Source organism: Typopeltis vanoorti, chromosome 9, assembly GCF_054136105.1.
Source record: "Typopeltis vanoorti isolate ZY-2024b chromosome 9, IOZ_Tvanoo_1.0, whole genome shotgun sequence".
NCBI classification, from domain to species: Eukaryota; Metazoa; Arthropoda; class Arachnida; order Uropygi; family Thelyphonidae; genus Typopeltis; species Typopeltis vanoorti.
In genome coordinates, this window is record NC_143557.1 from 24993896 (window position 1) to 25006987 (window position 13092).

A 13092-nucleotide genomic window follows, 5' to 3' on the forward strand; every position below is an offset into this window, starting at 1 on the left:
ATTTCCTTTGTTATATAGGAAATTTTTTAACTTTTTTTACGCTCCTTTTTTTAAAAAAACTTTTTTTAAAGTTTTTAAACTTCCAAAAAATATTTTGTCATTTTCATAATATTTATCTTTTACATTCTTTCCAGTTTTATCTCATGACTTGCATATACTCTTAGCTCTCATATTTTTTTCAAAGAGCATATATAGGCATACTAATCTGGAGCTTTCCTGTGTTTGCTATGGAGATCATTATCAAATTCCTGATGTGTGCCCTCGGGGGGTGGGGGGAATACAGAAATATTATGATAGTACTACATGAAAAAGCTACACCATTACTAACTTCAGATCAACAGTTTTCCTCCAAATTAATCTGTTAGCTGTCAAGATTCCAACATTATCAAATCTTATATTTCTGTCTTTTAAGGCACTTTATATTTAATGTGATACTGCATTGATGCCATTTGTTCACTCCAATAATCTTTCTCGGAACTCTCATATTAGAGGTCTCCGGTCTTTGATCAAGTGTTTTATTTCTAACCCAGTTCTCAGATCCATAAGTTAAAATTGGTTTGAACAGCTATGGAGGTCTTATTTTTCTATTCATGTAGATAATTATCTCATGTTTCTATAGGTATGAATGTTTTCTTCATTTCCTACTTGTCTAAGGCTTGTTTCTTATTTTTACATCAATGAATTTGTATATTCAGATCTCTAGTTGACATTTGAGAGTTATTTAACTTTAGTAGAATTTTCTTTCAGGTGGAGATACTCTTTGCTCAATAGTTGGCAGTGTTCATTTCTTGTTTTAAAACTTCTATTCTTGTATCCTGAACCATCTCAAGATATCACTACCATAAATCAATAAGGCTTCTTATTTTTCGTGTCCTTTTCATTTGAATTTATGCACATCTTTTATGCTGGAACATATTAGTATTTATTAATCCACTGAGCAAGTACTTATTTGCTCCTTTTGTCTAAATTATCGCAAAACATTTCTATGCATCTGGGATCCGTATCCTACTCTGCTGTTTAGGTTATAAAAAAGAGCCAGTTTGTCAATCACTCTCTAATGATTTGAAAAATTCCTCTGCATTCTTCATTGCTAGAATGCTCTATAAGGCTGCAGGCACAAATAAATTATATTGTCCAATTTTTCAGTTTTAAGTTGTTCACAGATCATCCTTTTTGAAACTACCTACCATTCAAAAAATTATCATTGTGTTTTAGGTTAACTACTACTACTTTTCTTTGATTTCTCAGGCCTGAAAAACCAAATCATTTTATAATCATTATTTAGAAGGATCTCACCTGTTTTTGTCTTTCTGGTATTACTAACACCACTTAAGTTGATATGGCATGTCTGTATTCTTTTCCTAGTTTCCACACATCCTTTCCATCGATTTCATGGTGGCCTATCTTCAGTTTTGTTGAGGCTGTTGCAGTAGCTGACTTTTCACTGTTAACTCTGGTTCTCCAATTAAAACAGCAGAGGAAAGTGTGGGCTTGTATAGCCATGCAGCGCCCAAGTTGGCATGATATCTGATTTTGTTCTTCCATCATGTGTGTGTAGTGTCTAAGCCCCCCCCCTCCCCTCCCAAAATGCTAGTAATAGTCTCAATGGGCTATCACATTTAAGTATTGGCTTAGTTGATAACTATGTAACCAGAAACTAATCCTGACTGCATATATCATGTCAACTGCATGTGTTGCCAGGATGAAAAAAAAACTCACTGGTAATCCAATTGCATTCTCAGAGAATGAGTCAAAGGAGAAGTATGATGGGTATTTTGTGAATAATAGCGTGGACCTCACACTCCATCGAGATAGCACAGTAATACTGCTATTGCTTAATAATAAAACTCTGCCATGAATGAGACTGGCTAACTCGCCTTCAGATTGAAAAGTTCAACCTTAGAATAGTTTTTGGACTTGGTGTTATAGAGATAATGGTTTTTGCACTTTAAGGCAAATTTTTATTGGCAAAGTTTCAAGTTGCAACATGTTTTTTTGGATTGTGATTTCTTGTGTTGTCTCAGTACTGCCACAACTATGATAGACCTTGGAGCAGTTATATGGAAATTAAGATAAGAATTCAATAAAAGGCTAAAAAAAACCAAACATGAGCTGAGGTCAAAACGAAAATGATTTATTTGTATATTAAAATATTATTATAATCCATCTTAGAAGGCAGAACAGAAATAGAAGCAAAAAAAAAAAAAAAAGGTATAAACTGAACATGAGCAAGCAAGGTAACATATCCTGAAGGAGAACTAAACTAAAATATGTGCATAAATTGAATATGGAAAAGATTGCATTCTAGCTTATACCAAACAAACTGATACCGTAAGGTCTATGCTTTGGGAAACACCATACAGTACTCCTTGTTCAACTCAGTTAATTCCAGTATGCAAAGAAAAATTAGCCATCTATGGGACATCAAAGCTCATGTCTCTCAAGTGATAAAGAGAACAGAATCTATTTGCTTAGAAATAGAAAACATTTAAAGAAACTTACATTGTTCCCACTCACTGTAGGATATTCCACCACCAATACTGTCATTGTACTGCTATGTGAGCAGACAAAGTGAAGAAATAATAACTTGCTAGTGACATTTGGTTGTCAGTATTCATCATACTGTGCCTCTATGAATACCACTAGGGATTGTAACTAGGTTACTTTTACATGTGCATAAACAAAAGGGTACAGCAATATTAAACTCCATAATTTCAAACAGAGGATCCTTGAATAATTTCTTGTAATGATGTGTGTTTGTACTTTTAAAGAGTGTGAAAAACCAGTGATTGCTGCTACAGGCATGTGCTCAACATGCTAAGTCAGGTGAACTGTTTGACATTAAGTAAAATTAGTATTGTTTATATGCTTAAGCAATTGTGAGGTAGGAGATGTAAAAATTTCCCACAAACACCGACTGAATACAAGAAGAGGACAAGATTGATACTGTTGGGATAAAGGTAATACAGAATGCAACATATGTCTGTGAGCTAGCTGCATACACATGTTCTTATTTTTCAGATTATTTAGAATAATGAAAATTATAATTAAGTAAAAAAAGATGAATCTTTTTAAATTATAATGTTAAGGGGAATAAAAGATTTATATTTTTCCAAAGATTAAAGAGAAACATTTTATTGCATTGTGTAATAAATATATACAATTTAAAAATAAAAAAAAGTGATAACTACCAAGTATTACAATTCCTATTTACATTCCTTTCAAAAATATTTAATAAATTTGTGAACTGCATATAACTTTCTATGTTTTTATAGGTTTATCCTTTGCTCTTGAAGTGAAAGCTGCTAGTGGGCCAATGTTAAAGGATTTTAAGAATAAACTTGAAGAGGAAGTTTTCCAGAAGAAATTAGCAGTACTCCGAAAAGAAGTAGAAGAGTTTGCAGTACAGTTTCCAATGCCAGGCTATGATGGGTTTTGATCAACTAATTAAAAAATGAAAGGGAAAATTGTATACACACGTTAACAATCATGAAACGGAATTTAAAATTCTTAATAATTTTTCAATTATATGCGGTTTAGAAACTGAACCAATGTGAGTGTGTATCCTTTTTAAAGGTGGAGTGCCATACTCTGATATCAAACAATAATCGCATGTAAAGTAGTAATAACATACTCTGTGTTGTAGAAAATTTGGGAAATAGTTTAATGCACTATATATGTGTGCTGAAAGAATTGAAAATTTGATCCTTTGATGAGCACTGCCATATTACTGTTTCAAATTTAAAGTTGTTCTGAAGATTAGCACTTTTTTCAACTTCAGTGTAACTTCATGTTAAACATGACATTTAAAATTATTAAAATAAAGTATACCATAGGTTTATTAAGAGATAACTGTGTGTTATTCATTCTGAATAAGTAATACTTAGACACAGTTGAAAATATTTAATTACGATGCATTAATTACAGATATTTCCATTCACTATCATGGATCACTGTCAGTGTAAAACAAGTAGACAACAATGAAGATATATGGAGAATTGAATCTCTCCTTTTATACAGTCATGAGACAGTTATTATTAGAAAATAAATATATTAGACACTATTAGAATCAAATGAAATGTAATTTTATAATCACAAGCACGTACACTTGAAATGATCCTAATACACTCTAGTTTTTTACTTGGCTGTCTCACGACTGCATATAAGGAGAGATTTCATTGTTTAATTTTTAATTCAGAATCGATCACCATAACAAACACTATTATAATAACCCTGGCCAACAAAAAAAATTTTTTTTTTCTGCTGATTATGATCTGACACTTGTTTTTTTACTAATTTGGGTGTGCTGATTTCAAATATCAAACCCATTTTTCTCTATCACGTCAGGTTTTTCCTCTATGGCATTTTCTTTTTGATAGTTTTAAGGAGGCAGTACTATTTAGAGGATCAAAAAAATCGATTTTTTAATATTATTTTCTGAAAGTATGTACTTTTAAAAATCTGTTCTTAACTTTTTATTAAAAAATTCGAAAAATTCCCGAATTCAAAGCGGTGCGCAGATCAGAATCGGAGCGCTCACCGCTCTCGCTTGTTAGTAAACGAATAAATGCGTAAGAACCTGCAACGGCATGTACTGACGCTTTGAATGCAAGAGAGGCCGATAACCGACCCAATACATTTAGATGATGAAAAGTAGGCGATGACAACTGCATAAAACAAATGAATGCTATATGCGTCATAGCGGACAAAGAACAGTCGAAATCAGTCAAAATCTTGACTGTGAAAGTATGATGAGCGCTTATAACGTTTCAGTAAAGTCTCTGGTTTTTTTTTGTCTTGTTAATTACATGTTAGTCGGCAGTGAAGAAAATACATCATGTCTACTACTCGAAATTGTGTCAATGGTGTAGATTCCTTCTGCTACATTTGTGGCAGCTTTACTGTTCCCAGTCAAAGGACAAATATCACTGATTTCGTTAAGAAAGTGTACTTTGCATACTTTGACGTAAAAATTGCAGATCAGGACAAGTCATGGGCTCCAAATAAAGTGTGTAAGTCATGTGTAGAAAATTTACGACAGTGGAGCAAGGGAAAACGCCAAAAATTAGCTTTTGGCATTCCAATGATTTGGCGTGAACTGAAAAATCACGTAGATTATTGCTATTTTTTTGTTTAGTTCAGACTTCTGGTTATAATAAGAAGAATAAGAAAAAAATTGTGTATCCAAATCTCAACTCAGCAATTCGGCCAGTTGCTCATTCCAATGAAATAGCCGTGCCAATTTATAAAGGACTTCCTTTACTTGAGAACGAGCATGATCGGGATATGCCAGATGTTCTTGAGGAGCAAGACCCAGATGTTGATTTAGACAATGAAAATTTAATTTCTAGTTCTGGACCGCAACGTTTTACTCAAGCGGAATTGAATGCCTTAGTAAGAGATTTGGGCCTACCAAAGGAATCATCGGAATTGTTAGCTTCAAGATTAAATGGAAAAAACTTACTGGAGCAAGCTACGAAGATAACTTTTTATCGTAGCAGGGAAAGTAATCTTGTACAATATTTTAAATACGAGTGTGGGTTTGTTTACTGTAACAATGTGTCAGGTTTACTAACTGAAATGAGTGTTGTACAATATCATCCAAATGAGTGGCGTTTATTTATCGACAGTTCAAGTAGAAGTCTCAAGTGTGTCTTACTACACAATGGAAATGTATATGGCTCAATTCCTATTGGCTATTCAGTCCACTTAAAGGAAACATATGAGGACATTAAAAAGGTTCTGAAGTCATTAAAATATACAGACCATAACTGGATCATCTGTGTGGATCTTAAAATGGTGAACTTTTTACTTGGCTTTCAAAGAGGATATACAAAGTTTCTGTATTTTCTATGCTTCTGGGATAGTCGAGCTAGAAACCAACACTGGAGTCAGAAACATTGGCCTCTTAGAATATCCTTAAATGTTGGAGAACAGAATGTTATAAATCAACCTTTAATGACAGAGAAAAAATCATTTTACCACCTCTACACATCAAACTAGGTCTTATGAAGCAGTATGTTAAAGCTTTAGATTTACAAGGTGACTGTTTCCAATACATATGTGAAAAATTTCCACGACTTAGTTATGAAAAAATTAAAGCCGGTGTATTTGATGGACTGCAAATTAGAACTTTAATGAGAGACCCAAATTTCATCAACTCTATGAACGAAATTGAGAAAGAGGCCTGGACTTCATTTACGATGGTTGCGAATAATTTTCTTGGAAAAAAAAAGCGTGCAATTACAAAGATCTAGTGGAAACAATGCTTGAAAATTTCCAGCGCCTAGGTTGCAACATGAGCATAAAGTTTTATTTCCTATACAGTCATCTTGATAGATTTCCCAAGAATTTAGGTGCTGTAAGCGATGAACAAGGCGAAAGATTTCATCGACTTAAAAACTATGGGGTGCTTAAGGGTCAAAGCTGTATAACTGAGAGGAGACCTCCACATAGCCTTTAAAGGAATGCGGAGAACCGACCAGGGCTTCTGACCTAATGTCCAATCCTCACCTTCTCGTGGTGCACCCTGTTGGGTATCTACTTTGATACTGAACGAACGAGGATGGGCTGGCAATTTGGGATTTAGCCGACCAAATTGTATTCTTATTGGTTAAACCAAAATAAAAAATGATGGTACAACATGACAAAATTTCATGCCGGCTGGGGCGTCGCCCGGTTAAACAAGGCCCCCGTTGTTTTCGCCAGGGAACCAAGGCGAACAGTGAAAAGTCAGCTACTGGAACAAATCTGAAAACAAACCCCAACTCAATATCACCAGAGTTAAAGATCGGTACTATCAACGTAAGAAGCCTGAATGGCAAAGAAATGGAGCTAGCTGAGGAATTAGATAAGTACCAGATCGACATAATAGGGGTGACTGAAACAAAAAAGACCAAAACTGGTGAGATCTTTCTGAGCAATAAATACAAAATGTTATATTCAGGCAATGACAATCAAGGAAAAGAAGGAGTAGCCATAGTTTTCAACACAAAATATGAGGCTAATCTTCTTGAATGGCAGTCAGTCTCAAGTAGAGTAATGTGGGCAAATATGAGAATGGGAAACTGGACAATGAGACTTATTTGTGCCTATGGTCCCAAAGAAGGTTCTACTAAGGTAGAAGTGGAGGAATTTTTTGAGGCTTTAGAAAAAGGAACTGACACAATGAAAAATGAAAAATTGGTCCTTGTTGGGGATCTAAATAGCAGAGTAGGAAATGATTGTGACACATACAAAAATATTTTGGGAAAATTTGGAGAAAAGAGCAAAGCTAATAATAATGGTAAATATCTGTTGGATTTCTGCTCAGGACATGGACTGGTTATTACTAACACCATGTTCCAACATAAAAATGTGCACAAATTCACATGGAGAGAAGAGGCTAGGAATAAGAAAAGTCTCATTGACTATGTTATTGTTGATAGTGATGTTTTCTCCCTGGTGCAGGACACCAGAGTGTACAGAGGATTTGAAATTGGAAGTGATCACTATTTAGTCTTGAGCAGGATAAAATTGAATTTCATATTGAAAAGAATAACATGTAAGAAAGTTTTAAAGCGAATAAAAGTTGAGCAGCTCTCAGATGTGAACTGTAGACTAAAATACAGAAATATTATTGAAAAGAAAATGAAAGAGTTTGAGAACAGGAATCAAACCTTGGAGATCGAGTGGCAAACTCTGAAGGAAACATTGATTGATTCTGCCAGAGAGGCATGTGGTGAAGTTGTGTGCAAGGATAAAAAAATCAGAACTCCCTGGTGGACACAGGAAGTTAAGGAGGCAGTGAAGGAAAAGAAGAAAGCATATCAAAAGTTCCTGGCAAATAAGTCAGCTTTTACTCTTACAGAATACAGAGACAAATGTAAGAAAGCTAAACAGTGTGTAAAACTAGCTAAACAAAAGTCATGGGAGGACTTTGGCAAGAATATAGAAAATAAATATCAAGAAGGTGGCAAAATATTCTGGAGGTTGTTGAAGAAGCTTAGGAATGGAGGAAAGAGTGCTGTAAAAGGAAATAAAGATGATAAAGGTGAAATGAAAACAGGAGAAAAAGATATCCTTGAAGTATGGAGTAATTACTTTGAAAAACTGCTAAATGAAACAAGCAGTGATGACAGCACAGTGATAAAAAACACTGACCAGGCATGCAGTCAGGAATACATATCCATACTTGAAGTAGAAAAAGCCATCAAAGGCTTGAAATGTGGAAAGGCAGCAGGAGTAGATGATATTCGACCAGAAATGCTGAAGTATGGTGGTATAAGAGTCTTACAGTGGCTGCACTGCATAGTTCAGAAAGCCTGGACAGAGGGACGAATTCCCGATGATTGGAGTAGAGCTCTCATAGTACCCATATATAAAAAGGGAAATAAAACTGAATGTGAGAATTACAGAGGTATTTCCCTACTGAGTGTTCCTGGCAAGATCTATGCAAGTATACTTGAGAAATGGTTGAGAAGAATTGTGGAAGAAAAGCTTGGTGAAGAACAAGCTGGATTCAGGCCAAATAGAGGCTGTCAGGATCAGATCTTCACTTTACGACAAATAGTCGAGAAAGCATGGGAATATAACAAAGATCTGTATTTAAGTTTTGTCGATTTGGAAAAGGCATATGACAAGGTGCCAAGAGAGAAGCTATTCAATGCGCTGCAGTTATATGGTGTCAATGGGGTATTATATCAAGCAATACTTAGTCTTTATTTGAGTTGTGAGTCAGCAGTTAGAATTGAAGGAAGTACAGGAAGATGGTTTAATGTTAAATTTGGTGTGAGACAAGGATGTACATTATCCCCTCTGTTATTCATTATCTATATGGATCACATTATGAAGGAATGTGGTATTAAACCTGATATCAAAATTGGAGATGTTAATGTCAGCTCTTTGCTTTATGCGGATGATGTTATACTTCTAAATAAATCGGCTACAAGTCTGCAAGATTCTCTGACTAAATTGAATAGCTGTTGTAATAGATATGGTATGAAGGTCAGCAATAAAAAGACAAAGACAATGAAAATAGGCAGAATCATTGAAAATGTAAACTGTGTTGTGAATGGAGAACCTGTGGAACAAGTAAAACATTTCAGCTACTTAGGCACAATTTTTACTGAAGATGGTAAACTAAATATAGAAATGGACATCGTGGGAAGTCAATTGAATAAATTCATATGGAATAAGAAAGAAATTAGTCGGAACACTAAATTAGCTGTATACAAGACTGTGTTCAAACCAATTTTAACTTATGGATCTGAGAGCTGGGTCACAAGTAAAACACTTGACCAAAGACTAGAGACCACAGATATGAGAGTCCTGAGAAAGATTAGAGGCGTGAACAGATGGCATCAATGGCAATATCATATTAAAAATGAGGATATTAGGAAAGAACTTGACATTGTCAGCATCCAGGAATGCGTTAGCAGAGCTAATCTCAGATGGTATGGTCACTTAAATAGAATGGGAGAGGAAAGATTAGCAAAACAAGTGTTCTCTGCCAGGTTGGCAGGAAAACGACCCAGAGGAAGACCAAGATATAGGTGGATTGATACGGTACAAAGTGCCTTAGACGATAGAAATATAAGATCTGATAATGTTGGAGTCTTGACAAGTAACAGACTGATTTGGAGGAAAATTGTAGATAGGAAGTTAGTAATGATGTAATTTTTTCATGTAGTACTGTCATATCCTGTACACCCCTTGAGGGTACATGGCAGGAATTTGATGATGATGATGATGAAAAACTATGGAAGATAGGTACCAAGGAAGATGGGATTCTCACATGATGGCCGACTACTGTTGGAGTATTCAAAGGGATTGCCAAAACAGAACACGCAGCAGAAATCGCCTCAAACAAAAATTTATTCCCTGAAACTCATGTGTAAGTAAAATTGTTAAGTAGTTATGTATCTAATTATCGGCTTCTCTCGCATTCAAAGCGCCAGTACGTGCTGTTGCAGGTTGTTACGCATTTATTCGTTTACTAACAAGCGAGAGCAGTGAGTGCTCCGATTCTGATCTGCGCACCACTTTGAATAATAGGCTATATCTTCGGGAATTTTTCGAATTTCTTGATAAACAGGAACAGATTTTTAAAAGTACATACTTTCAGAAAATAATATTAAAAAAATCGATTTTTTTGATCCTCTAAATATTACTGCCTCCTTAAAACTATTAAAAACTTACAAATTAGCAAAAAGAAAATGCCATAGAGGAAAATCCTGACGTGATAGAGAAAAATGGGTTTGATATTTGAAATCAGCACACCCAAATTAGTAAAAAACAAGTCTCATATAAAAGTCAGCAAAAATTGTGTTGGACTGTGTAATCAAATGAAGAAAAGTACTGACTGAAGTTCCATACATTTAGCACACATGCATGCACCATTATAAGAAATTCACTATTGTGTGAATATTAGGTTTCACACAATAAATGTAAATATAATTTGAAAGTTTTCAGTGATTACAAAAACTTTATGCATTAGTTGCCTTTAGTATTACATCATCAAGTTCTTGATGTGCATCCTCAAAGGGTGTACAGGATACTATGATAGTTCTACATGAGATGTTTACCTTTTTACTAACTTCTATCAACAGATTTCCTCCAAGTTGGTCTTATCTATCAGGACTCCAATGCCATTAGATCTTACATTTTTTTCTAGTTAATATTTACATTAACAGTGTGTGTGTGTGTGTGTGAATTGCAGTTATTAAAAAAAAATATTTACCCCTATAAAAATGGAAGCGATGAGTTCAGTACAAGCAGACAAGAAAGAAAAGTTTTATGCAAGAATTTAAATTAAATAGTTTTATCCATTCAGATTAATGGAAATTCACACATTAGCATTGGCAGTTTACATCATTATATTAATTTACTGCAGGTGTTTCAACCTTTTGTAGGAAAGGAAACATTTATGAATTCTGTAATCTTGTACTGGATTTATTTAGGAGAATTACATCATTTTCAGAAAGAGATCATCATCAAATTCCTGAGTTGCAAGTCAGTAGTATACCTACAGGCATAAAGAGATTAACATCTCCAAATTTTGATATCAGGCCTAATGCCATGTTTTTCCATAACAGCTCACAACTCACACCTGCCTTTTACATCAGACCATCTCCCTCCTCCAATTCTAACTGCTTACAGATTATGTATCAATGTAGTGCCTGATTTACACCATATTAATTGTAGTATTTTGAATGACTTTCCTCTTAGCATCTGTCTCAACCCATCCCCTTCACAGATCTACAAAACTACTTGTTATATTTCTTGATTTCTCAACAATTTGTCATAAAGTGAAAATCTGATCCTGATCCTAAATGAAACAAGCAGTGTCAGCATGATGATAGAAAACTCCCACTAGGAATACATATATCCATACTTGAAGTAGAAAAAAAAAAACCATCAAAAAAAGCCTGAAATGAGGAAAGAAATGCTCAAATATGGAGGTAAAAAGTTTTACAGTGGATGGCTGCATTGCATAATTCAGAAGGTTGAATTCGAGGTGATTACAGCAGAGCTGTCATAGTAACCATCTATATAAAAAGGGAAATGAAACAATGTGAGAATTACAGAATTATTTCTCTACTAAGTGTTCCTGGTAAGATTTATGCAGGTATACTTGAGAAATGGCTTAGAAAAATCGTGGAAGCTTGGTGAAGAGTAAGCTAAATTCAGGCCATACAGAAGTTGCTGGGATCAGATTTTTGCTTAAAGACAAATAGTTGAGAAAGGTTGGGAATATAACAAGTATTTGTTTTTTTAAGTTTTGTTGATCTGGAAAAGGCATAAGACAAGGTGCCTAAAGGAAAGCTCTTCAAAACACTACAGTTATATGGTGTGAATGGGACATTATATCAAACAATACATAGTCTCTATTTAAGTGTTAAGTCAGCCATTAGACTTGAAGGAGGTACAGGAAGATGGTTTGAGGTAAAATCAGGTGTGCGACAAGGGTGCACATTATCTATATGAACCACATTATGAAGGAAACTGGTATTAGGTCTGATATCAAAATTTGTGAGTTAATGTTAGCTCTTCATTTTGCACAGATGATGTTATATGTCTGAATAAATACAGTCTGCAAGATTCCTGAATAAACTGAATATCTGTTGTAATAAATTTGGTATAAAAATCAGCAATAAAAAGAAAAAGACAATGAAAATAGGCAGAAACACTGAAAACATCAACCCTAATAGAAATAGAAAAAACCTATAGAACAAGTAAAACATCTCAGTAACAATTTTTAGTGAAAATGGTAAATTAAAAATGGAAATAGACAACAGAATTGGTAAGGTAGGAAGTGAGCTGAATAAATATATATGAAATAAGAAAGCTGTATACAAGACAGTGTTCAAATTAATATTAACTTATGGATTTGAGAACTAGGTTAGAAATAAAACACTTGATCAAAGGCTGGAGACCTCAGATATGAAAGTTCTGAGAAAGATTAGCGGAGTGAACAGATGGCATCAATGGCAGTATCACATTAAAACTGAGGATATTAGGAAAAAACTTGCTATTGTTAGCTTTCAGGAATGTGTTAGTTGAGCTAATTTCAGGTGATATGGTCACTTAAACAGAATGGGAGAGGAATGATTAACAAAACAAATGTTCTTTGCCAGGTTAGCAGGGAAAAGACCCAGAGGAAGATCAAGATGTAAATGGATTGATACAGTAAAAAAAAAAAAAAAAAAAAAGTGCCTTAAAAGACAGAATATCAGATCTGATAATATTGGAATCTTGAAGGATTTGGATTTAAATTGTTGATTGGAAGTTAGAAATGGTGTAAATTTTTTATGTAGTATTATCATAATTATCCTGTACACCCCCCCCTGAAGGTACATATCAGAAATTTGATGATGATAACTCATTAAGTTTTACTTTCCTTTTTACAGATGCATATATAATAGCTTGCCTCTATTAGCAAAATTCAACCTTCTGAGGAAGCTTTTTGAATTATTCAGTGTTCAGTCACTGTAAAACTTTTATACCTTTATATTTGAGTTACTGGTCAGATATCTGTATCAGCTGCCTTTTTGCATTTCAAGTTTTTGATGGTGTTGCCTTTAGGTATTGATATGTACTCTTGGGTGCATT

General features: G+C 34.3%; 2 protein-coding genes across 3 annotated transcripts in view; one reads left to right on the forward strand and one right to left on the reverse strand.

The window, feature by feature from the left end:
- Positions 1–3852, forward strand: part of Shmt (serine hydroxymethyl transferase) — a 103058-nt gene extending 99206 nt beyond the window's left edge. The window contains exon 8 of the mRNA XM_090397325.1: positions 3276–3852. Coding sequence (XP_090253451.1) covers positions 3276–3439 — 164 coding nt within the window. The 3' untranslated portion in view covers positions 3440–3852. The remainder of the gene's footprint in view (positions 1–3275) is intronic.
- LOC150102935 (intraflagellar transport protein 38-like) overlaps positions 3306–13092 on the reverse strand; it is a 232937-nt gene continuing 223150 nt past the window's right edge. For both annotated transcript variants that reach the window (XM_090397326.1, XM_090397327.1), the window contains exon 12: positions 3306–3443. The gene's annotated coding sequence lies outside the window, so the exon portion shown is untranslated. The remainder of the gene's footprint in view (positions 3444–13092) is intronic.